The sequence below is a fragment of the Neomonachus schauinslandi genome, chromosome 10 (genome assembly GCF_002201575.2).
Source record: "Neomonachus schauinslandi chromosome 10, ASM220157v2, whole genome shotgun sequence".
NCBI lineage: Eukaryota > Metazoa > Chordata > Mammalia > Carnivora > Phocidae > Neomonachus > Neomonachus schauinslandi.
In genome coordinates, this window is record NC_058412.1 from 40,006,575 (window position 1) to 40,028,954 (window position 22,380).

The 22,380-nt window shown below is 39.8% G+C and overlaps 1 protein-coding gene across 1 annotated transcript in view; it reads right to left on the bottom strand.

Annotated features, from left to right (window-relative positions):
• Positions 1-22,380, bottom strand: part of DNAH6 (dynein axonemal heavy chain 6) — a 214,859-nt gene that overhangs the window by 95,304 nt on the left and 97,175 nt on the right. Inside the window, exons 33-43 of the mRNA XM_021697409.1 lie at positions 21,797-22,352; positions 20,889-21,011; positions 16,693-16,875; positions 16,024-16,167; positions 11,935-12,156; positions 10,942-11,089; positions 8,964-9,121; positions 7,401-7,532; positions 4,310-4,481; positions 1,543-1,689; positions 898-971 (exon numbers count right to left, since the gene is read on the bottom strand). Coding sequence (XP_021553084.1) covers positions 898-971; positions 1,543-1,689; positions 4,310-4,481; positions 7,401-7,532; positions 8,964-9,121; positions 10,942-11,089; positions 11,935-12,156; positions 16,024-16,167; positions 16,693-16,875; positions 20,889-21,011; positions 21,797-22,352 — 2,059 coding nt within the window. The remainder of the gene's footprint in view (positions 1-897; positions 972-1,542; positions 1,690-4,309; positions 4,482-7,400; positions 7,533-8,963; positions 9,122-10,941; positions 11,090-11,934; positions 12,157-16,023; positions 16,168-16,692; positions 16,876-20,888; positions 21,012-21,796; positions 22,353-22,380) is intronic.

Consider the following 22,380-nt stretch of genomic DNA (forward strand, 5'->3'; position numbering starts at 1 on the left):
ACCAGGGTGATGAGGTAATTGCATACATACAATATAAAGACAAGTTCGTGCTTTTGTTTAACCAGCGCTGATTGAGAGCCTGCTCTATACCTAGCTCTGTGTGGGAAGCTGGGGATTTAGGGTGAACAGAACAGACACAGCCCCTGCCCTCTTGGAGACACTAGGAATGTTGTACCCAAACAAAAGTCAACTTGGTAAAACGAGATGGTTACCCATCAACATAGGTAGGATGGTTAGAAGAAGACTTATTCGAGGCGGTTCTAGAAGGCAAAATTAGGGCTGGTGGGTACACGTTATTGGGGGTACAAACTGAGGAGCATAATGTCAGAAAAATTTTGCTACTGATGAGAGCTACCCTGAAATGAGGAGGGCAGCATGGTTACCTACTGAGCTGCTGGAAGTGTGTGAGCACAGGCTGAAGAGCTACACAGAATACAGTAAGCGGGGGAATGCCAGTCCTGAGTTAAGAAACTAACCCTCCCTGTTTCCTTCCAAATCAAAAACTTGATGGGTCTCTGATTCAAACTATTACCAAAATGAATGTGACTAGATCAGGAGTCAGCAGTCTGTTTCTCTAAAGGGCCAGATAATAAGTACTTTAGGCTTTGCAGGTCATATTGCCTCTGTTGCTACCTCCCCACTGTGTCTTGTCATGTGAGAACAGCCACGTAAAAGAACAGCACACAGTCAGGTGGGTGTGGCTGTGTGTCCATAGAACTTTATTTACAAAAATGGGCAAGGGGGTAGATTTGGCCTGTGGGCCATAGCTTGCTGACCCCTGGTCTAGATCTTTAATCTTCACAGATGCAAAGTTCTTGTTGAATATGAAATTGAACTGTAAAATAGTAAGTGCTTTATTTATCTTCAAATATAGGCAAGTCAGTTCAAGATACTCACCTTAATAAAGTCTCCAAAGATGATGGGTCTATTTAAAAAATATTCCAGGCCAATTGCAATTCCAAAATGTTTATCTATTCAAAAAACAAAATCAATTTGTGATATATGATAAGCTTGAATTCAGTGTTTCAATAAGATATACAGAATAATATCAGCTGTTACTTTACTTAGAGGGCTTAACTAGTGAATGAAAGTTGAGAGAAAGCCATGTTGATACTACACCATTTTAGTTTGGTTGATAATCTCCTGGATTTAAGATTAAGAATGTTTAATATTAATAAAAATTTTATTAAATAATAGATATTGAATATATATTCAATAAATAAGAGGTACTTTAGAGATATCTTGGCTTCTTACCAGACAAAATACTGGTTCTCTTTCTTTCCCTTTTCTACTTAAAATTGCATACTGAATTTAAAATATTAATTCTTCCTGAATTTTAATAAAATGATTTTCCTAATATTTCACATATTTCTACATATTTGAGTCACTGAAGAGAAAAACTTTTACCCATGAATGACTAAAACTCATTTTGCTTTACCTTATCTAAGCTCATTTTAATTTTTCTTTATAGAAATCAAATTGCTTTTCTAGGCCCCCCACCTAAGAAAGAAAAAGAACAGGTACATAACGATTGATATTTACTGGCCATTTCTGTCAAAATAGTATGGAAATAGTGTTTATCTTCATTATTAATCAAACGGTCATGGAAAACTCTTTGGCATTCATGGCAAAAGAGTCTAAATATCTGTATTTCTTCTCTTATTGTTCCTGGATCACACTGGAGGATACCTGTTTTTGAAGAAAGAGGAAAAAGGAAACTTCTACATTTGTGAAATACTAGTGACAGTTTAATTAACTAGAAAATCCTGCTGAAATCCAGCTTTATCCCCACACTACCAGAGGTGGGTGCTTCCCTAGTGGGTATACACACATAGTATAATGGTGATCTCTCCACAGTTTGGCTATTGCGGACATTGCTGCTATGAACATTGGGGTGCATATGGCCCTTCTTTTCACTACATCTGTGTCTTTGGGGTAAATACCCAGGAGTGCAATTGCTGGGTCATAGGGTAGCTCTATTTTTAAATTTTTGAGGAACCTCCATACTGTTTTCCAAAGTGACTGTACCAACTTGCATCCCCACCAACAGTGTAAGAGGGTTCCCCTTTCTCCACAACCTCTCCAACATTTGTTGTTTCTTTCCCTGTCCATTTTTGCCATTCTAACTGGTGTAAGGTGGTATGTCAATGTGGTTTTGATCTGGATTTCCCTGATGGCTAATGATGATGAACATTTTTTCATGTGTCTGTTAGCCATTTGTATGTCTTCTTCAGAGAAGTGTCTTTTCATATCTTCTGCCCACTTTTTGCCTTGATTATTTGTTTTTTGGGTGTTGAGTTTGTGAAGTTCTTTATAGATCTTGGATACCAGCCCTTTATCTGTAGTGTCATTTGCAAATATCTTCTCCCATTCTGTGGGTTGCCTCTTTGTTTTGTTGACTGTTTCCTTTGCTGTGCAGAAGCTTTTTATCTTGATGAAGTCCCAAAAGTTCATTTTTGCTTTTGTTTCACTAGCTTTTGGAGATGTATCTTGAAAGACGTTGCTGTAGGCGATGTCAAAGAGGTTACTGCCTATGTTCTCCTCTAGGATTTTGATGGATTCCTGTCTCACATTGAGGTCTTTCATCCATTTTGAGTTTATCTTTGTGTATGGTGTTAGAGAATGGTCAAGTTTCATTCTTCTGTATATAGCTGTCCAATTTTCCCAGCACCATTTATTGAAGAGACTGTCTTTTTTCCATTGCATGTTTTTTCCTGCTTTGTCAAAGATTATTTGACCATAGAGTTGAGGGTCCATATCTGGGTTCTCTATTCTGTTCCATTGGTCTATATGCATCCCAATGTTCATAGCAGCAATGTCCGCAATAGCCAAACTGTGGAAAGAGCCGAGATGCCCTTCAACAGATGAATGGATAAAGAAGATGTGGTCCATATATACAATGGAATATTACTCAGCCATCAGAAAGGACGAATACCCAATTTTTACATCAACATGGATGGGACTGGAGGAGATTATGCTAAGTGAAATAAGTCAAGCAGAGAAAGTCAATTATCATATGGTTTCACTTATTTGTGGAACATAAGGAATAGCATGGAGGACATTAGGAGAAGGAAGGGAAAAATGAAGGGGGGGAAATCGGAGGGGGAGATGAACCATGAGAGACTATGGACTCTGAGAAACAAACAGGGTTCTAGAGGGGAGGGGGGAGGGGCGATTGGTTAGCCCAGTGATGGGTATTAAGGAGGGCACGTACTGCATGGAGCACTGGGTGTTATACGAAAACAATGGATCGTGGATCACCACATCAAAAACCAGTGATGTATTGTATGGTGACTAACGTAACATAATAAAATTAAAAAAAAAAGAAAAAAAGAATAATGGTGATCTCACTTTTTGAAAGCAAAACTGGACATATTATCTGACAAAAACCTTTTTCTTGCTTTGTGATATTTCTTTCACTGAACACGTGAAGTGGTCAGACTTCATAGTATAGGCTATGTTCATCTCATTATTACATTCGGTTGCAACATGTTAAGTGAGGAGTGTCACATCTCTTTAGTATACATATATACTCATCCAGTAACTCCCCCACCCCCACCCCTGACCTTTACCCTGTTTTCAAAACACGAATTCCCTCTCTCATTCTTTTCCAGTGTTCAGTCCTCACCAAATGCCCTTGGTCCTTCTGGCTTCTATTCCAAATTACTCTGATTACTTTGTATTAATATAAATTATAACTGTAAATGCAGTTCTAATAATATCAAGTTACAACAAAAGCAGTGATGTATAGCAGTCCTTGAAATGTTCATTCTCTCTGGGGACACTTCACTTCTCACGACACAGTGCAGAGCGGGACAGGGAGAATATTTACTCTACACATAGGTATACATGGCACACAGGATGAACCATACAACATAAGAGCAAAATCCCTGAGTAGGCTGAAGGGGAGGGGGACACTGAATGTGTCAGACGGGGTATTGGCACATGACCGGAACAGGGACAACTCAGCCACTGCAGTAGGAGGAAAGGCAGATGCAAGTGGTCTGGAATAACTGGAAGACGAGGCAGTTCTGGTTCTATTTCTTCTATTTTTTTTTTTTTTTTTTGGTGAAATAAAAAGACAGGTCATCAGCCGGGAGCCAGAAATGGAAGGGGATGCTGGTGGTCTGAGGAAAGCTGTGAAGTCATCAGGCTGCGGTGGGGGTGGAGGGTGAATTGAATAGGGAACATGTGATGGGATTTCTAGGTGGGGCGCAGACACTCATAGACATATAATTCTACTGAGAGATTGGGGTGAATGGAAATGAAGGGAGGGTGCAGGTCAAAGAATGAGGGTTCCATACATTACCTTGTACACACTTGGATAAATCTCTCAAGTTAAAGACATAATGGGACTTGGCTGGTGTTGGCAGAAGATCAACACTCATTCTGTTATAAATCTCAACTGCGGCTTCTACAATGTTTGCTGCGGTTTGCTTTACAGCTGGTGGGAAGTCACTAAGGAAGCCATTTAAGATGGCCTAGAACAAGTAACATAATGTGAGAGGGTTAGATTTTTTTTTTAAACAACAAAAATTTCTCATCTGTCAAATACTCCAGATCTGATGATGCTTTTTCTAATAATAATTAGAAAGCCGAATGCCAATGCAAGGACATATGGGTGATAAAACTCTGCCATTCCCTTCAGAATATGTCGCCGAGAATGGGCTCACTCCTGTCTTCTGTGATAGTCTGGTGATGCCTGAGCAGCATTTGTATCTGACCAGTGAACTGACTGAACTTACTCTCCACGTAATTTAGACTTCTGCTTCCTGTGGGTCCAGAGGTTCATTGTGGCATGCCCAAACTCATCTGGAAATGAGCTGAGGGCCTCTCTCTGATATTTATGGGTGCATGACCAACAATTCCATGGAATTGTTGTTTAAAGTGCAACTTACTTGTAACTACAACCCGCCCCCCTTCAGCTTCCCTGTCTCGGCATACGGCCCCACCCCGTGCTCAGAGCAGGAGCTTGCAAGTCTCCTTTGACACCTTCCATTCTCTGTCCCCACAGTCAAGCTTGAACGCATATCTTGAATCTCTCTGGATCCCGGACATCACCCCATTCCAGCCCTGACTCTTTCATCTGGGCTTCTTCAGCCCCTCCTTCTCCTACTTGCCTTTCCATTTCCACTCCTGTCTCCCTTCAGTTACCTTCGGTCAGGAAGATCAGGCACTGCCCAGCCCCTCACTTTGTCTTCTTCCCCATTGCTCACCATGACCCAGCCGCCCGGGCCTAACCACCCAGGCTCTCTCCCCTCCTCAGGGTCTTTGCACAGCTATCTCCCATGCCCACCCTCTTCCTTAGGGCTCTCTGCTGCCAGGGACTTTTTCACTCCTGTGTTTTAGGTTACCTGTCATCTCTTTGCAGAGGCCTTCCCTGACTCCTCCTCTCAGTGTCTCTTATGGCTCTCTCATCTTCTCATATACAACTTGCCACAATCTCTGAGTACATATTTATTAGCTAGCCTACTGCACCCAGATGCTTGGGACAATTATTACAGATTTTTAAATAGGTAAATTCCCATCACAATGGTGATGGGAAGGCACCAGAATGCACATCAATGCTTGTAAGTCAGTCCTTGTGACTTTAGATTTCGGATTCTCATATAGGAGATATTTAAAAATAAACCCAAGTATTTGTTTCAATGAGCCTTCTCATTGAACATTAGTTTTAGCAGGCTACGAGGACTATCTTTTGAGCTACTCCCCTCTGGGCCCCCAACATGAGTTTACCATTCTCCATATGGCCCATATTTTGAGTAGGAGCATCCCAATATATATAAAATAAAAATTTTACTATACATATGTACACTATATATAAAAAAATTAAAATTCTAGTCTGTTTATTCTCCATCCATTGTAAATTTGTATTTATAAATATAGCACATATATAACCATATTATATAGTTTTATATATATAGTATTAATATAATACATATTAGTTAATTTATCTGTTTATTATCTGTCTCCATGGTAGAAGCTACATGAGGACAAGGATGGCATCTTCTTTGTTTAAAATGTAATACCATGCACAAACAATGAATCATGGAACACTACATCAAAAACTAATGATGTATGGTGATTAACATAACAATAAAAAATTTAAAAAGTGTAATACCAATGTCTGGCCCCTGGTACATGCTCAATAAATATTTCTTTAATAAATGAAATTAAGGGCTACTCAATTTATATTCAAAAATTAAAATTAGCATGTCATTTTAGAGTTTACTGAGGACCACAGCTTGGTCTTCTATTCAAAGGTCTGGCTTACATGACATATTTGGCAACTTCAAAAAGCTTCTACTAAGAATATGCACACAACATAGAGCCAGAATTCCCACAGTCTGGGGGAAGGATGCTTTGGCATGAGCACACTGTTAGTATTTCATGGAGTTGATCATTGGTTTCAATTACTGCTGTCATACCTTTCTAATTAGAAATTATATCTAATTTAATGATAACATTATCAACTTAATTTGTTGTGTGCTGCTTAGTTTACCTTTAGAATGTACAGTGATGCATATTTTTGGTGTATACATTTTCACTAAGTAAACACTAAGACATGTATGAATGTGTCACTGCCCCTCTTTGGCTCCTCGGCGATTTACTGCCAAAGTCAGCTTCTCCAGAGCAGTCACCTAAGTGTCTTATTCCACTTGTATGCCCACATTACCATTTCTCGCCCCTGTGACTGCATTTGCCCGTGTGCCTCTGTTCCCAGGATCTGTTCCTCCCTGTCAACTCTTGTTCCCCAAGGCTCAGCTCCCTATCTTCTCGGTGAGCCTTTGTGGTTGGTTATGGCATGCTCACTCTAGTTGTGCTGCTTCACGATCTCTCAACATCCTACTCAAAATAATGTTCCATCTTTTATTGAACACTTCTGCTAAGCACTTACAGGGCAGGCACGGTTATTTTTCCCACTTCAAGGTTGAGGAAGTGGCCCTTTAGGGAAGTTTGTACAGGTGGAAGAAATAGGGGTGGTTGTTTTTGTTGGAGGTGGTGGTGGCAGCGAGGCAATGAATTCTGGGTCAGGTGCATGGCGCTTGAGCTTGCCCACGTATGGGGAGCTGGTCAGGTATGAGAGGAGCACAGAGGCGGGGGCGGGATAGCGCCCGAGATCTGCTGAGTGCTGAGCGGCATGGGCCCACGATACAGCCTGCCTTAAAGGCTTTGGCAGTCTTTCTGCATTCCTGAAACTCTCTCTGGGGCCACAAACACAGAAGGCAGTGATGCAGATGCCCGTCAGCTACTGCCCAGAGGTCCCTGTGTTTACCTGCTCTCTGCTCAGCAAAGGGACAGATGGGCTCCTCAGAAACACAACAGCCTATTCTGACTGTGGGAGTTTGGGAACACATGTTTTCTTTTTCCCTCTCGCCTAGGTTTAAATTCCCACTCACCTGAAAAATCTGCTTCAGACTGTGCTCTGAGGGCATGGGAAGGCACAGCATGCTGAAGTGGCGGATGAAGCGGGGAGTCACAGGGTTGCGGCCCCCGCCTGGGGGTGCACATGCCGACAGGATCGTGACATCCTGGGTGGGAAGAAACCCATGCGAGTCACCCAGCCAAGCAGGAGACGACAGCTGCCCATACCGGTGGCAGGACGTAGAACCAACACTTCTTTTGAGGACCTACCACGTGACAGCATTACCTCATGTCCGCCTACACATTACCTGACTTAATCCTCATAACCACCTCAGGAGATCTCTACCGTTACCCTCATTCTGCAAATGAAAAAAATCAAGACCCTGGGTGGTTAAGTTGTTCAAGGTCACTCAGCTAACGCTTCTATCTGTAGAAACACACCTATGTAAAAATGTAATCTTAAAAAATGGTTAAGAATTTGTATGTTAGGTGAAAAGATATTCGTTCAACAAATATTAAGTATCATGGATTCTTGTTATTTGTTGTAGTTATGTTCTATAAAATCATGGAACACTGAATTTACACACAGTGAACCATTGCTCCTGGGGGGGAACTACAGAGTTGGGTTCCTATGAGCCTCTGGTCATAACATTTTCAACTGACCTATACATGATACTGTAATTGCCTCTGGTCTTGCCTCCTCTTAGACCACCCTTCCCTGTGGCCAAGGGAATCTTTCCATAACAGTTCCTCTAGAGGCCGTGCATCTCTTAGAGGATAAATCCACGTTCCTTATCATGGTACCAGGGCCCCCTGGGCTGACCTCTGCATCTGCTGCCACTCTGGTGCCCACATTCCACAGCACCGTGGTGTTCCACACTCCCTGCTTCAAGATGCAAAATGCTCCCTTCCCTTGCTTGCCATGCTCGGACTGCAAAATCCCCTTCCAACATCATCTCTTCTGGGAAGTCTTCTCTCATCCTCAACCAGTGCCCACCCTGCCTCCCTCCATTCATCACCCTGCATTATAAATACACGTGCCCATCTATCCCCTGAAGCTGAGTCCTTGGGGAGATGGGCCTATCTCACTTGTCCCTGAATCTCCTGAATAAATTAGCAGGGCAAGAATTTAAAATAGATCAAATAAATTGAGTCACATACACCAAGGCTGTAGGTTAGAGGCTGAATTGTGTCCTCCTCTTCTCCTGGTCAATCATACGTTGAAGGCCCAACTCCTGGTATCTCAGAATGTGACTATATTTGGAGATATAGGGTCTCTAAAGAGCTCTAATCCAGTATGGCTGATGTCTTTATAAGAAGAGGACATTTGGACACAGACGGATACAGAAGGAAGATCATGAGAAGATACAGGGAGAAGACTGCCATCTGCAAGCCAGGGGGAGAAGCCTCCGAAGAAACCCACCCTGCTGACCTCTTGATCTCAGACTGCCGGCCTCTACAACTGGGAGACAATAAATTTCTGTTGTTTGAGTCACCCAGTCTGTGGTATTCTGTATGGCAGCCCTAGCAAACAAATACACCATCTTTTCTTACTGTTTAAATTTAAACACACAAAGTAATTTAAAACCTAAAGTAACCTGTATGTCTTTCCAAAAGAATTTGTTTCTGTCATAAAATCCGCCAAAATCTTGATACTGCCGAAGTAATTCAATTGGAGGTTGAGAGCCATAGTGATCTAGTCTGGGCATGTTTAAATCATCAACAAAAATCACAACTTGTTTGTTTCCTGGTGCTCCTGGGGAACAAAATGAATTTAAGAATTAAGATTTGCCATTGGAAAATGTAAGACAAAGCTCAGGTAAGGCTTTGAACTCAGTGAACACCCCGTAGGTTGTAATGCACACATTCTGAGTGACGAGGGCCCCAGCAGGGAGAGGTGGATAGGGCTGAGACACCCATACTGTCAGGTGGGCCCCCACCCTCACTCCCAGAGGGGCAGGATGCTGCCAGCTCTCCAGTCAGGTTTGGATCTTTCTCAATCCCAGTCACTGCCACTGCTCTCCCCAACTGTGTGGCCTGGCTTGGGGTGAGGAAGGTCACTTTCTTTTCAGAGCAGGAAACAGAAGTACTCCAAAAGTTTCCTTACATAAATGCCATTGCACCACCCTCCACAGGGAAAATAGGGCTGGATATTCAAAAGCATCCTGATCACATCAAAGGGAAATCCAATACGGTGGAACTTCACAATGCCATATTTAACTTAGAGAACATCAATATACACACTAGTCAAAAAAAAAAAAAAGAGTAGTGACAGAGAAAAGAGAACAGCGTAAGCAGAGGTGACCCCACCCACTCTGGCATCCAGTACTTGCCAACATTGAAGGAACCAAGGCAAACTCAGTGCCCCACTCCATCCTCCAGATCCCAGAAGCCAAGTAGCTGGACAGAAGTGGTGAGGGGCTCAAAGAGAATCATTCAGAAAGACATGGGTCTCCCACCAGAGAGACTGGCATCAATTGCCCTGTGCCTACCAGAGTAGGAAAAAGGGAATAGACAGGAGACAGTAAAGCAGCTGGTACCCCCACAGCTTGGCACAGAGGGCCCATTAGATAATGGAGAATGTGGAAGGCAGCTGGGCTCGAGCTGGCCTCATATGCCACCCAGGAGGACTGTGGGCTGGCCAAGTGGACCCAGTAGCAAGGACTGCAAGATGTACTGCTGGAGGGTGGGCCTGAGTGGGGGCTGGGACCCTGATTCCCAACATTAGGGAACCTTCCAATGGGGAGGCCAGTGCCTGACCTGTGCACATCTTTTTGGGGAGTCCCTCAGGGAGCTGCTCCTGGAAGCCTGCCACACAGATAGCACAGACCGTCATTTAGCACCAGCAAGAGAAGCAGAGACAATCCACACGAAGGCCCATATAATGCCAGTTAGGGAGAACATTGTCCTGTCCTCTCCTCCTCCCATCCCAACACACCAGAGCCTCCTACAGGAGGGCCAGGAAGGGCAAAAGGGCACCCCGTGCTCTGCTCCACCTCCAGCACCATGAGCCACAAACCAGGTCCACGACAGAGGAGAGGAAGAGCTTTACATTGGGTTTCAGATTGAAACCTTACATTAGACCTGACTCAAAATAGCTGCAAGTGACCAGAAGTTATGCTATTTATCTAAGCAGTTAATATGGGATGGTGAGGGAGATCCCACAAAGCCTGGCTGAAAGCACTGACTGAAGACAAAACCTAGACAGTCTCATGGCAATTCCTTGCAGAGTTCGGATAACTCAGTGCACCAGATACAAAGTCGTTTGTTTGTTGGTTTGTTTTAAATAAAGGGAAATCAATGCAGGTTTGAAAGCATGCGTGGAGAGGGGCAGCCACAGAGAGGAGAGATTGAAGATGTTCTGAGTTGAAGGTGATGACAGAAATACACTGCTTGATTGCTAATGGTAAGATGTCTGGATATACAGCCCAGGAAAGAATGCCATTCACAGAATCACCTTTACAAATAAAATAAGCAAAGAAAATATCCATTTGTAACTTTATTATATGCAGTATTTTTGTGATTATTAGTTTAATAAAAAATTTGGGTAAGACAAATAAAAATGATCACTCTTACCTAGTATATTTTTTCTTTTCCTTTCCAGTTTTGACTCAATGATCTCTTGTGTTCTTGCAGATGAAGTTTGAGCAGAAAAATTCAGATAAACAGGAACATAGCCGGCTGATTCCTGAATTCTATTCAACAATCCTTTTGCAATGACAGACTTTAAATTAAAAAATATGTTAATATATGTATTCAATATATCTTTCAATTGTCCACATCAGTAATAATCCAGTACAATGAATAAAGAAACAGGATAAAGGAGATAGGTTAAAGCTAGATCAAAATGTCTACCTTCTTCCTGGAGATTCCATTTAATTATATTTATCAGAGCCAAAGAGATAGTCTAACCAGCTCTATCTTAGCAAAAGTTTTTATTTTAGTTTTATACCAAAATCCACCTTGGTTCCTATCCAAGTCAATTTGGTAGCACGAGTCCTAGAAGAACCCAAACCTCTTTTAGAAATAACTTAGAGGGGAAAAAAAGAGAAGAAAAAAACCAAAATAGTGAATCTCTGTTTATGTGGACTCTCCCCAAGCCAAGGAGACCAAACAATCAACATTTCCCTCTATGCTCTGCTTTTTTCCAATCCCCATTGCTGTGTTGGGTAGAAGTAAATGGGCAGGAGGACACGGACTGGCCTTTATCAACAGTCCTCTGGGGACACAAACTGTTCTGACCACCCTGTTCCCACCCTAACCTGTGTGGTGGCAGCCTCAGAAATTCCAAGGGATACGACTGAAAAGCCCCCAAACCCAAAACACTGGTCCACAGGGTCCTCTGGTTTATGAGGTATTGACCCCAAGGATTTATTCAGAAACTGGCAAACTTTGGAGTAATTCCCAAGAGAGATACAGATTCAGCATAGTTCCATTCTTCCTAAAAAATGATCAAAATTCAAAAGAATTTCCTTTGAAAAATAATGTGCTATTTCTGGGGCTTACAATTCCAAGTCCACCATGCCCTCATTTTGGGACAGACCTTCTTGTTTCAGATAGGTTTCCTACCTTGCCAACTCCAGTTATTCCCGTAAACAACACTGAATGCCTGACTGCCAGCAATTTTTCCATTAGATACCCAAAGCGCACTGTGTCTGTTGTGGGGACAAGCATTTCAAAAAAAGGAACATCTCGGCTGTACTTGAAGGTGGGTATGATTCGTTCCCAGGGATCCAGCCGTTTGGTGTCGAAGTCCATGTGGATGCTCCACAGATCACCAGAACTGGGCAGCTGAAGTATAAAATCAAATACCACTTTCAATAGGACTGTCACACAGCAATAGAAAAAGTCATACATAAACGAAGGCAGTCATAGAATAGGAATGTATTTGGGTTTCTTTTTTCTTTGTAGAGAATGTATTTGGGTTTCTTTTCTCTTTTTCTTTTTTCTCTGTTTCTTTCTTTTCTTAGGTATCAGTCTAATACTTTAAACATAACCATGCAATACAATGCACAAAAATCTTGATATATTGATTATATTAAAACCTTAGATTAGGGGGCACCTGTTGGACTCAAGTCAGTTGTGTGTCTGACTTCGGCTCAGGTCATGATCTCAGGGTCCTGGGATTGAGCCCTGTGTTGGGCTCCTTGTTCAGCAGGGAGTCTGCCTGTCCCTCTGTCCCTCCCCTGGCTTGTACTGTCTCATTCTCTTTCTCTCTTTCTCAAATAAATAAAATCTTAAAAAAAAAGACACATTAGATTAGAATTTTAAAGCATTTTCAATTCAAGTCATCATTCAAGGGCTTACTCCTTGCTGACTACTGTGCTTGGTGGAAGAGGCAAATGCTGAATGAGACCCAGTCTCTGCCTTTAGTAACCTTGAAATTCACATGGGGGGAACACAAACATATCAGTTAATATTACAGAGAATTAAGATTCCAATGGAGTTAGTACATTTGCAAAGGCAGGATGATTCATTTCTACTTGCAGGGGAGTTTATGGTGGTGGCTGGAGATTCAGGAAAGCTTCCAAGGGGTGGTGAAGCTACAGTTCAGACTTAAAGGACAAGCAGGAGTGCTATGGGCAAAGAAGGAATGGGATGGGGAAGGAGGATGAAGAGAAGGCTGAAGACATGGGAAGTACCACGCATACTGGGAAATACAAGAGCAGTATGTACAGTGAGAGATGAATCTGGGAACACAGACAGGGGCCAGGTTATGAGAAGCTTCACCTTTTCTTTTCTTTTCTTTTAATTTTTAAAAAAGATTTTATTTATTTATTTGACAGAGAAAGAGTGAGAGAGAGCACAAGCAGAGGGAGCAGCAGAGGGAGAGAGAGAAGCAGGCTCCCCGCTGAGCAGGGAGCCCGACTCAGGGCTCGATCCCAGAACCCTGGGATCATGACCTGAGCTGAAGGCAGACTCCCAACCACCTGAGCCACCCAGGCACCCCTGACAGCAACTCTTTTTTTTTTTTTAAAGATTTTATTTATTTATTTGACAGAGAGAGACACAGCGAGAGAGGGAACACAAGCAGGGGGAATGGGAGAGGGAGAAGCAGGCTTCCCGCGGAGCAGGGAGCCCGATGCAGGGCTTGATCCCAGGACTCTGGGATCATGACCCGAGCCGAAGGCAGACGCCCAACGACTGAGCCACCCAGGTGCCCCTGACAGCAACTCTTAATAAGAAATCCATTTTACAGGGTGACCTGGTACCTGTATACATATGTGTGTCTATGAATATGTATAATATTTACCCCCACTGTCTGCAATTCACTCTATTTTCTATCTTATTCTATTTTTTAAAAAACTTTTGAGATGTAACATCTTTTGTCAGATTTTAAGAGTCCAGTTTAAGGTGTTTTTGCATATGTAAATATCAACGTAACTACCCCTGGATCATGATGTAGAACATATTCAGAACCTCAGAATGCTCCTTTCTTCCCCTTCCCCATCAATACTGGCCATACCTCCACCCTGCTCTGAAATAAATCACTGATCTACCTGTCTGGTCTATCTGTCTACCCTTGTGCTAACACCACACTCTTTATTTACTTACATTAGCCCCACTATACAGAATGGTGCCTACCATGTACCAGATTTCCAATAAATATTTGTTGAAATGAATACTCAATGCTTGCTTTGGACCATCTCCTACTGCCCTTTGATGATCCCAGATCATTTCTCTTGACCCAGAGGGATCTGTCTCAAATTCCCAACTCTCCTTAAAATGGCCCATCCTGTCCAATTATGATACAGTCATGTTGGGGATCCAGAAGGGTTTCATATCTACTAGAAGGTCCTAATCCATAGAGCTCAGATTCTTAGGGAATTTTTTTCTTCTTTTGGTAACTTTTTACTTTGATGTAAGTTAAAACTTAAAGTTAAAAAAACAGTGCAAAGAACTCTATATATTCTTTATCTAGATTGAGGGTTCACATTTTGCCCCCTTGTTTTATTATTGCTCTTTCTACTCTATGAGAGTTAATTGTATACACTATTCCACCTTACTCTAAATAACTGAGTGTGTATTTCCTAAAGAACAAGAATGTTTTCTTATATAATCACAGTAAAATGATCAAAATCAGAAAGTTGAATAGTGATATGTTATTACCTAATTTACATTCCAAATTCAAATATTGCCAGTGTTTTTAATAATGCCACTTACAGCTATATTTACCCCAGTCTAGGATCCAATACAGGATAATGCATTGTATTTAGTTATATCCCTTAAGTCTCTTTATTTGGAAAAGTTCCTCAGCTTTCTTTGTCTCCCATGACAGACAATTTTGGAGACTATAGGCCAGTTTATTTTATAGAATACTCCTCAGTTTGGGTATTCCAGGTGTATTCCCATAATTAGATTCAGGTCATGCATGTTTGAAAGGAATACTTCACAAGTGAGGTTTTGTCCTTCTCAGTGCTCTGTATCAGGAGGCACAGGTTTGTCCTAATACTGATGACGTTGATTTCTTAGTTAAAGTAGTGTTTGCAAGGTTTCTTTACTGTAACAATACTATTTTTCTCTTTGCAGTTAATCAGTAATTTGTAGGAGATACTTTGAAACTATGTAAACATTGTTTGTCATCAAGTCTTCACCCACTAGTTTTGGCATCTGTTGATGATTCTTGCTAAATCAATTATTATTATGACAGCTGCAAAGTAATGACTTTCTAACTCCATCATTTCTCCTATATAGATTAAATGGTATTCTTCTATGAGAAAGAGCTCTTCCTTCTCCCCCATTTATTTATTTATTCAGGTATATTTTTGTTATGAGTATCAACTCATAGATTTTTATTTCATGCAAATGCTTGTAATCCCATACTATTATTATTTATTTTGATGCTCAAATCTGTTCAGATTTGGTCAGTCCCTCAAACTGGCTCCTGTGTTCTTTTGACATGTGTGATCATTCTTTGAGCACATCTTTGCTACATGCCATAAGAAGATGTTTTAGGTTCATTTTGTACATTCCCCTGTCCTACTCCTGGATTCATTCCAAGGAGCTATTTCATTAAGAAGCCTTGGTTCCCTTTCATGGAGAACAGTATATAGAAATTAGCATACTAGGTACGCTCATTGCTCTTGGGGTATCCTTTCTTCTAGTTCCTATCAGCACACAGAATTAGGAAATTTATGTATGTATGAATATATGTATTAATTTTCATATATGTATATACATTTTTTGATCTATGTGTACCAAGACTTCCAATTCCAATGCAAGAATACAGGTGCCTTCTAATCTCTTCCCTTTCATATTTGTAAATCCTTTTCCTAACAGTGAGAAACCTGGTTGACATTATCCTCAACATATTTATTCATTTGCTCAATTTTAGAATGTATAGAAAGTAATTTCTGAATTGCCGAACCATAACACTGTGAAAAATAAATGTACTAACTAGAATTCAATATTTGTTTATGGTAGGAAGTTTTTATATACTTTTATACCTTACTTTCTTCATATGGCTGGGAGAGGATTCTTAAAAATTTTAATACAATAAGTATTGTCTATGGTTTAAAAAAGTGAATAATTTTTTAAACTCTTTTAGTGAAGGATTTTTATTTGCAGTAGAACTAAGTGTTTCAAAATTTTAGTCTTGAAATTTAATTTTAATGATACAGAGTTATTATGTTAAAATGAAATTTATTTGGCTCTTACCCTGGCATCAGGATTATCATCGAATTGTGTTCTAATAAATGTATCAAAAGAATCCCAGTAGTTTTCAGTTAGATTACCACCCAAAGACCATAAATAACAGAATATGAAAGTCTGACATAGTATTGTATTCAGTTTTGTTTGTTCCTGAAAGAACAAAAAGAAAGAATTTTAGTATTTTATTTGTTAACATAAATTGCATCCTTAATTTCAAAGCCTGAAGATTGTTTTCTTTTGTCTAGACTCATGCATTTTAAAAAGAGTATAGTATATGTTTCTTACAGTTGACTCAATAGTTCACAGAGCAATGTTTTATACTAGTACAAGAAAATGAATAGCAAGGTAGAAAAAAGCTCAAGGTTGTCTTTCAACTGACTGTTAACACTTTGTTTACACCTGCATGAAAGTATGTAAGCAGCTATTAGACACATACTGGGAATGTGTTGCAGACTGTAGGGAATTTAAACATTGAGTACAAGAGTAAACTATAAGTTCTCTTACATTCCTTCCAATTTTGAGATTCTATGAATCTAGTCACAATCATTACTCCGCAAAAAATTAACTTGAAAATCAAATGATCATTTTATAGAAAAGTTAGTTATCTATTTGCAAAGCATCTATACAACAATCTCATTTTCCTAGCTTTATAGCAGTGAGAAAAACCTTTCATACCATTGTCAAATTAACTCCATCCTTCCCAAGTATCAAAGACTCCAATAAGCAACAGAGTGTAGTAACTTTGCTGATGTCCACTTGTGGGATTGCTTGGCCACATTTTTTATTGATAAAATATAAACCATCATCAACATAACGTTGGAAAAGATTCAATATATATTCTTGGGTTTCCTCACTCAGCTGAAAATCATACAAACAAATAATATTTCCGTAAGACCCGATAAAATATGTAATTAAATTTAGAAATGGGTTAGTTTAAATCTGTGTATTACAATATATTCTGTGACTTTTAGATTAAAGGGTATAAACATCACAAGATATAAAACAAATTGAAATTTAAAAAAATCTATGACTTGGGAGAGACATATGGAGGAGATCCTGGGTAGTGGTAGTGGACAATGTCCTACATCTTGATCTGGTACTGGGTACAGAGGTGTTTATTTTATAATCATTTGTTACCTGTCAATATATATTTCATGCAGTCTTATAATTAAGAACAATTAAAAATGAGAAACATAAAAAAACAGCAACTTAACTATCTATGTAAGGAAAAGGAATAATTCCCAAAGATTTAAAAAGAATGCAGCCCCTCTCATCATTCCTATTTAACATTGTACTGGAAGTCCTAGCTAATGCAGTAGGACAATAAAAAGAAATAAAGAGTACACAGATTGGGAAGGAAGGAAAAAAATGTCTTTGTTCATGGATGACATGAATGTCTATGTAGAAAATGCCAAAGAATTGACCCCAAACTCCTGGAACTAATAAGCACATATAGCAAGGTTACAGGATACAAGGTTAAGATACAGAAGTCAATTGCTTTCCTATATATCAGCAATGAATAATTGGAATTTGAAATGGAAAATACAACACCATTTATATTAGCACAAAAAATGAAGTACTTAGGTATAATTCCAACAAAATATGTGCAAGAGTTAAATAAGGAAAACCACAAGAGTCTGGTGAAAGAAGACAGAGATGACCGGAGTAAACAGAAAGCTATTCAATGTGTATAGATGGGGAGATCCAGTATTATAAAGATGTCAGCACTTCCTAACTTGATCTATAGATTCACTGTAGTCTGAATCAAAACACCGGCAGGTTATTTTGTGTATACCAGCAAACCAATTATAAAGTTTATATGGAGAGGCAAAATACCCAAAACAGCACATTGTTGAAGAACAAAGTTGGAAGACTGACATTATCTGACTTCAAGAATTACTAAAAAGCTACAGTAAGCAAGACAGTGTGATCCTGGCAAAAGAACAGACACAAAGATCAATGGAACGGAGTAGAGAGCCCAGAGATAGACCCATACGAATGTAGTCAGCTGATCTATGACAAAGGAACAAAGGCAATCCAATGGAGAAGGGATGGTGTTTTTCTTTTTCTTTCTTTTTTAAAGATTTTATTTCTTTATTTGACAGAAAGATAAAGAGGCAGAGTGGCCGGCAAAGGGAGAGGGAGAAGCAGGCTCTCAGCTGAGCAGGGAGCCTGATGAGGAATTAGATCCCAGACCTTGGGATCATGACCTGAGCTGAAGGCAGAGGCTTAACCGACTGAGCCACCCAGGCGCCCCGGGATGGTGTTTTCAACAAATGGTGTTGGAACAACTGGACATCCACATGCAAAAAAATATGAATGTAGACACTATTATTACACCTTTCACAAAAATTAACTCAAAGAGGATCACAGACCTAAATGTGAAAAACAAAACTAAAAAACTTCTAGAAGATAACAGATAAGAAAATCTAGGTGACCTTAAGTTTGGAAATGGGTGTCAGATACAATGCCAAAAGCTCAATCCATGAAGGAAAATTTGATAAGCTGGACTTCGTTAAAATTAAAAACATGTGTTCTGGGTGCCTAGGTGGCTCAGTCGGTTAAGCGTCTGCCTTCAGCTCAGGTCATGATCTCAGGGTCCTGGGATCGAGCCCCACATCAGGCTCCCTGCCTGCTCCCTCTGCTTGTGCTCTCTCTCTCTCTGTCAAATAAATAAATAAAATCTTAAAAACAAAAAACAAAAAACTTGTGTTCTGTGAAAGATTGTTAAGAGAATGAAAAGACAAGCCAGGCTGGGAGAAAATTTTTACAAAATACATACATGACAAAGAACTTGTATCCAAAAAATTGCAAAGAACTTGTAAAGCTCAAAAACAGGAAACAACCCAATAAAAAATGAGCAAGATTTGAATAGGCATCTCACCAAAGGAGATATACAGATGGCAAATAAGCATGTGAAAAGACACTCATGATCACATATTAGAGAAATGCACATTAAAACAATGAGACATAACTATTAGCATGGTGAAAATCTAAAACACCAAATCACCAAATGCTGGTGAGGATGTGCAGCAAGATTTCTCATTCATCGCTGGTGGGAATGCAGAATGGCATTTGGAAGACAAACTGGCAGTATCTTATAAAGCTAAATAAAATTTTACCATATGATCCAACAATCACACTTCTAGATATTTTACCCAAATGAATTGAAAACTTATGTCTACATAAAAACCTGCACACAGATGCTTATAGGAGCTTTCTTCATAATTGCCAAAACCTGGAAACAATCAAGATGTCCTTTAGCAGGTGAATGGATAAACTTGGTAAATCCATACAATGGAATATTATTCAGAACCAGAAGGAAATGAGCTATCAAGTCACAGAAAGATATGGAAGAAACTTAAAAACGTATTGTTAAGTGAAAGAAGCCAATCTGAAAAAGCTACATACTGTATGATTCCAATGACATGACATTCTGGAAAAGGCAAAGCTATGGAGACAGTAAAAAGATCAGTGGTTGCCAGGGGTTAGGAGGGGGTATGGATGGATGAATAGGTAGAGCACAGATTTTAAGTCAGTGAAACTATTATTTATAATACTGTAAGGGTAGATATATGACATTATACATTTGTTAAAACCCACAGAATTGTACAACACAGAGAGTGAACCCTAACGTAAACTATGCATTTTAGTTAACAGTAATGTATCAATAATGTTTCATCAATTTTAACAAATCACTTTTAACAAATGTACCACACCAGTGGGGGATGTTAATAGGAAAAACTATGTTTGGAGGAGAAGGAGTATATGATAACGTTCTGTACTTTCCATTAAACTTTTCTATAAACCTAAAAGTGCCCTAAGTAATATAGCCTATTAATTTAAAAAGAAAAGTATATTTGGGAAGGTTTAAAATCTTACAGTAGTCATGATACATTCTCAATTCTGAGAATTATTTTCTTTAATAATGTACTCTGAAACTAGAACACATTATTGTTCAAATGTTGATGCCTAAGAATGAAAAAAACAAACAATAGTTTTCTGATTCATCTTTACAGGGGGAGAGGCAGAAAGAAGACGGCTCCCTGGATGGGGGCTGGGATGGGGCACAACACTTCAAAAGATCCCTTGCTAAGCTAAGGCAAAGAGAACTCCTACTTTGGAATGGAGAGGGTGCAGAAGGTGATAGAGACCTGAGTTGTCCCGTATAATAATGTGGAATGTTTCCTCTGAGGTTAGAACACATCTTGGGTCAGAGACCTAAGATTGGGTGGGAGGGAAACTAAAGGTTTTCTTTTCTCTCAGAGGTGTTAGGGGCTCCTACAATCTAAAAACAATGACAGCGCCTAGATTAAAATTAGAATTAATGATTCCCTCTCATTATCTTAAGCCTTCTGCAAAGTCTTTTTTTTTAAATTATGTTATATTAATCACCATACATTACATCATTAGTTTTTGATGTAGTGTTCCATGATTCATTGTTTGCATATAACACCCAGTGCTCCATGCAGTACATGCCCTCTTTAATACCCATCACCAGGCTAACCCATCCCCCCACCCCCATCCCCTCTAGAATGCCCCTGCCTGTTCTGGCTGTGTTTAGGGGACTTAAGGAAGCAGTTTGTGTTTGTATGGGAGAGGAAACAATCTGGGGAGAGGCCAGGCAGAGTGGGCAGGAATCAGAGTGGCGAGGCAGCTTGGCAGGCTGAGGTAACAGATAATGAGGACAGATTTGGGGGGGATATACATTTCAGGAGGATCTCAAGAATTCTTAGGAAGAGGTACTAGGTAACGGTGCTGGAATTCCCTCCACAAAGCACAATGAGGTCTCTTAACTTACTACAATTTGGGCACGCGAGGGCCTCCATCCCGACCGATGGATATGTTGTGGAGTATCTGGTTGTACTTACTTTGTTAGAAGTACTCTTCATCCATGTTTTAACATAAGGCATCCATTTCAGTTCTTCAGGATCCACAAACACCATTCCACATCGACTGACTGTTGCAGGAGAGGCAACCCTTAGATCTTGCACCTAAAATGGAAGGAAGTTGAACAAAAAATAGCTAACAATACTTCCTAATTCTTCCCCCTTCAATGCTAATGGATCACATGTTTAAACTTAACACTTTGTATGAAAGGGAGAGGGACAGCCTTAAGTAATCAAAAATGGAAGAGGAAAGATAAGTGAGGCATAAGGTGAAAAAAACCCTTAAGAGGATAATGTCAAATCCTTATGGGAAGGTAGAGGTATTTCTTTTTCCTCCTCTTTGCTTTTGTCTTCTTTACTTTTTCATTCTTATATCTCATCCCTAGCTGAACGCCTAGCCACATAGCAGGCATTCAATCCCTGTTTGATGGATGGGTACAGCAGGGGTGGTATCTTCCAGAATATTTTATAGCTGTATTAGGTTCCTTTTCCAATCTCTTCACCAAATATTCATACCACAGAGAGATAATTTATTCATAGTAAATATAACTACTTTTTTTTTTTAACTTAGAAAGCATTTCAAATCATGTAACACCATTAATATATTGATTAACTATTTCCAAAAGAAAGGAAACAAGTGCTGAGGAAGATAGAATTTATTGTATTTCCTGTTTCTAGGGAAACAGGAATATTTGAGAGTCTTTAGTTCTCAGGATGCACACTCTACTATAAAAGGACAATTTGATAAGGATGTAAACAATTTAGGATGTAAACAAAACACCATGGTAGGCCTTACAGATAGTAAATGACATATCAACAAGAAAAAAAATTGATGACGGCATGCCAATCTAATGAGTGATTTCACTTCTCAGTAAGGCATATATATTTACCTCAAAAAGCATGTGGATTTGAGGTGTGAGTTTGATCCTCTCACTGTTAGCCAGACAAAGCATCTTGTTATCATCCAACACTGTATTCATATTTTCAATCCAAAGAGCATCCACGGGCCCATCACTGATGATCCATTTATGGTCTTCTGAAGTGTCATTCACAGCTGCTCGGACACTTAGTGCCATCAAACCATCTTTCCACTCCAAGGTTACGTTATTAACTTCACCATATAATTCACCCATTGTAATTGATTTAGGATTAAGAACGTATGTTTTAACTGGTTGGTAAAAGGGATTGTCTACACCAAGTTTTCGCAAATTCCCTAAAGTTTCTGCCAGTATTTGGTAAACTGTGGTCTTGCCACCTCCTGTTGGCCCAACTAACATCACACCATGTCTTACCAGCATAGTTTCATAGAACTGTATCACTTTTTTAACCATACATGCCTCAGGCTGAAGATTCTGTCTATTCATGACATCTATAATTGTTGACTGCAATATACCATAATCATGTTCTGGAATTTGGACTCCAGGAAAAAGATCAGATATGATTCCACTGAAAAAAACAAAAATAAAATCATTGG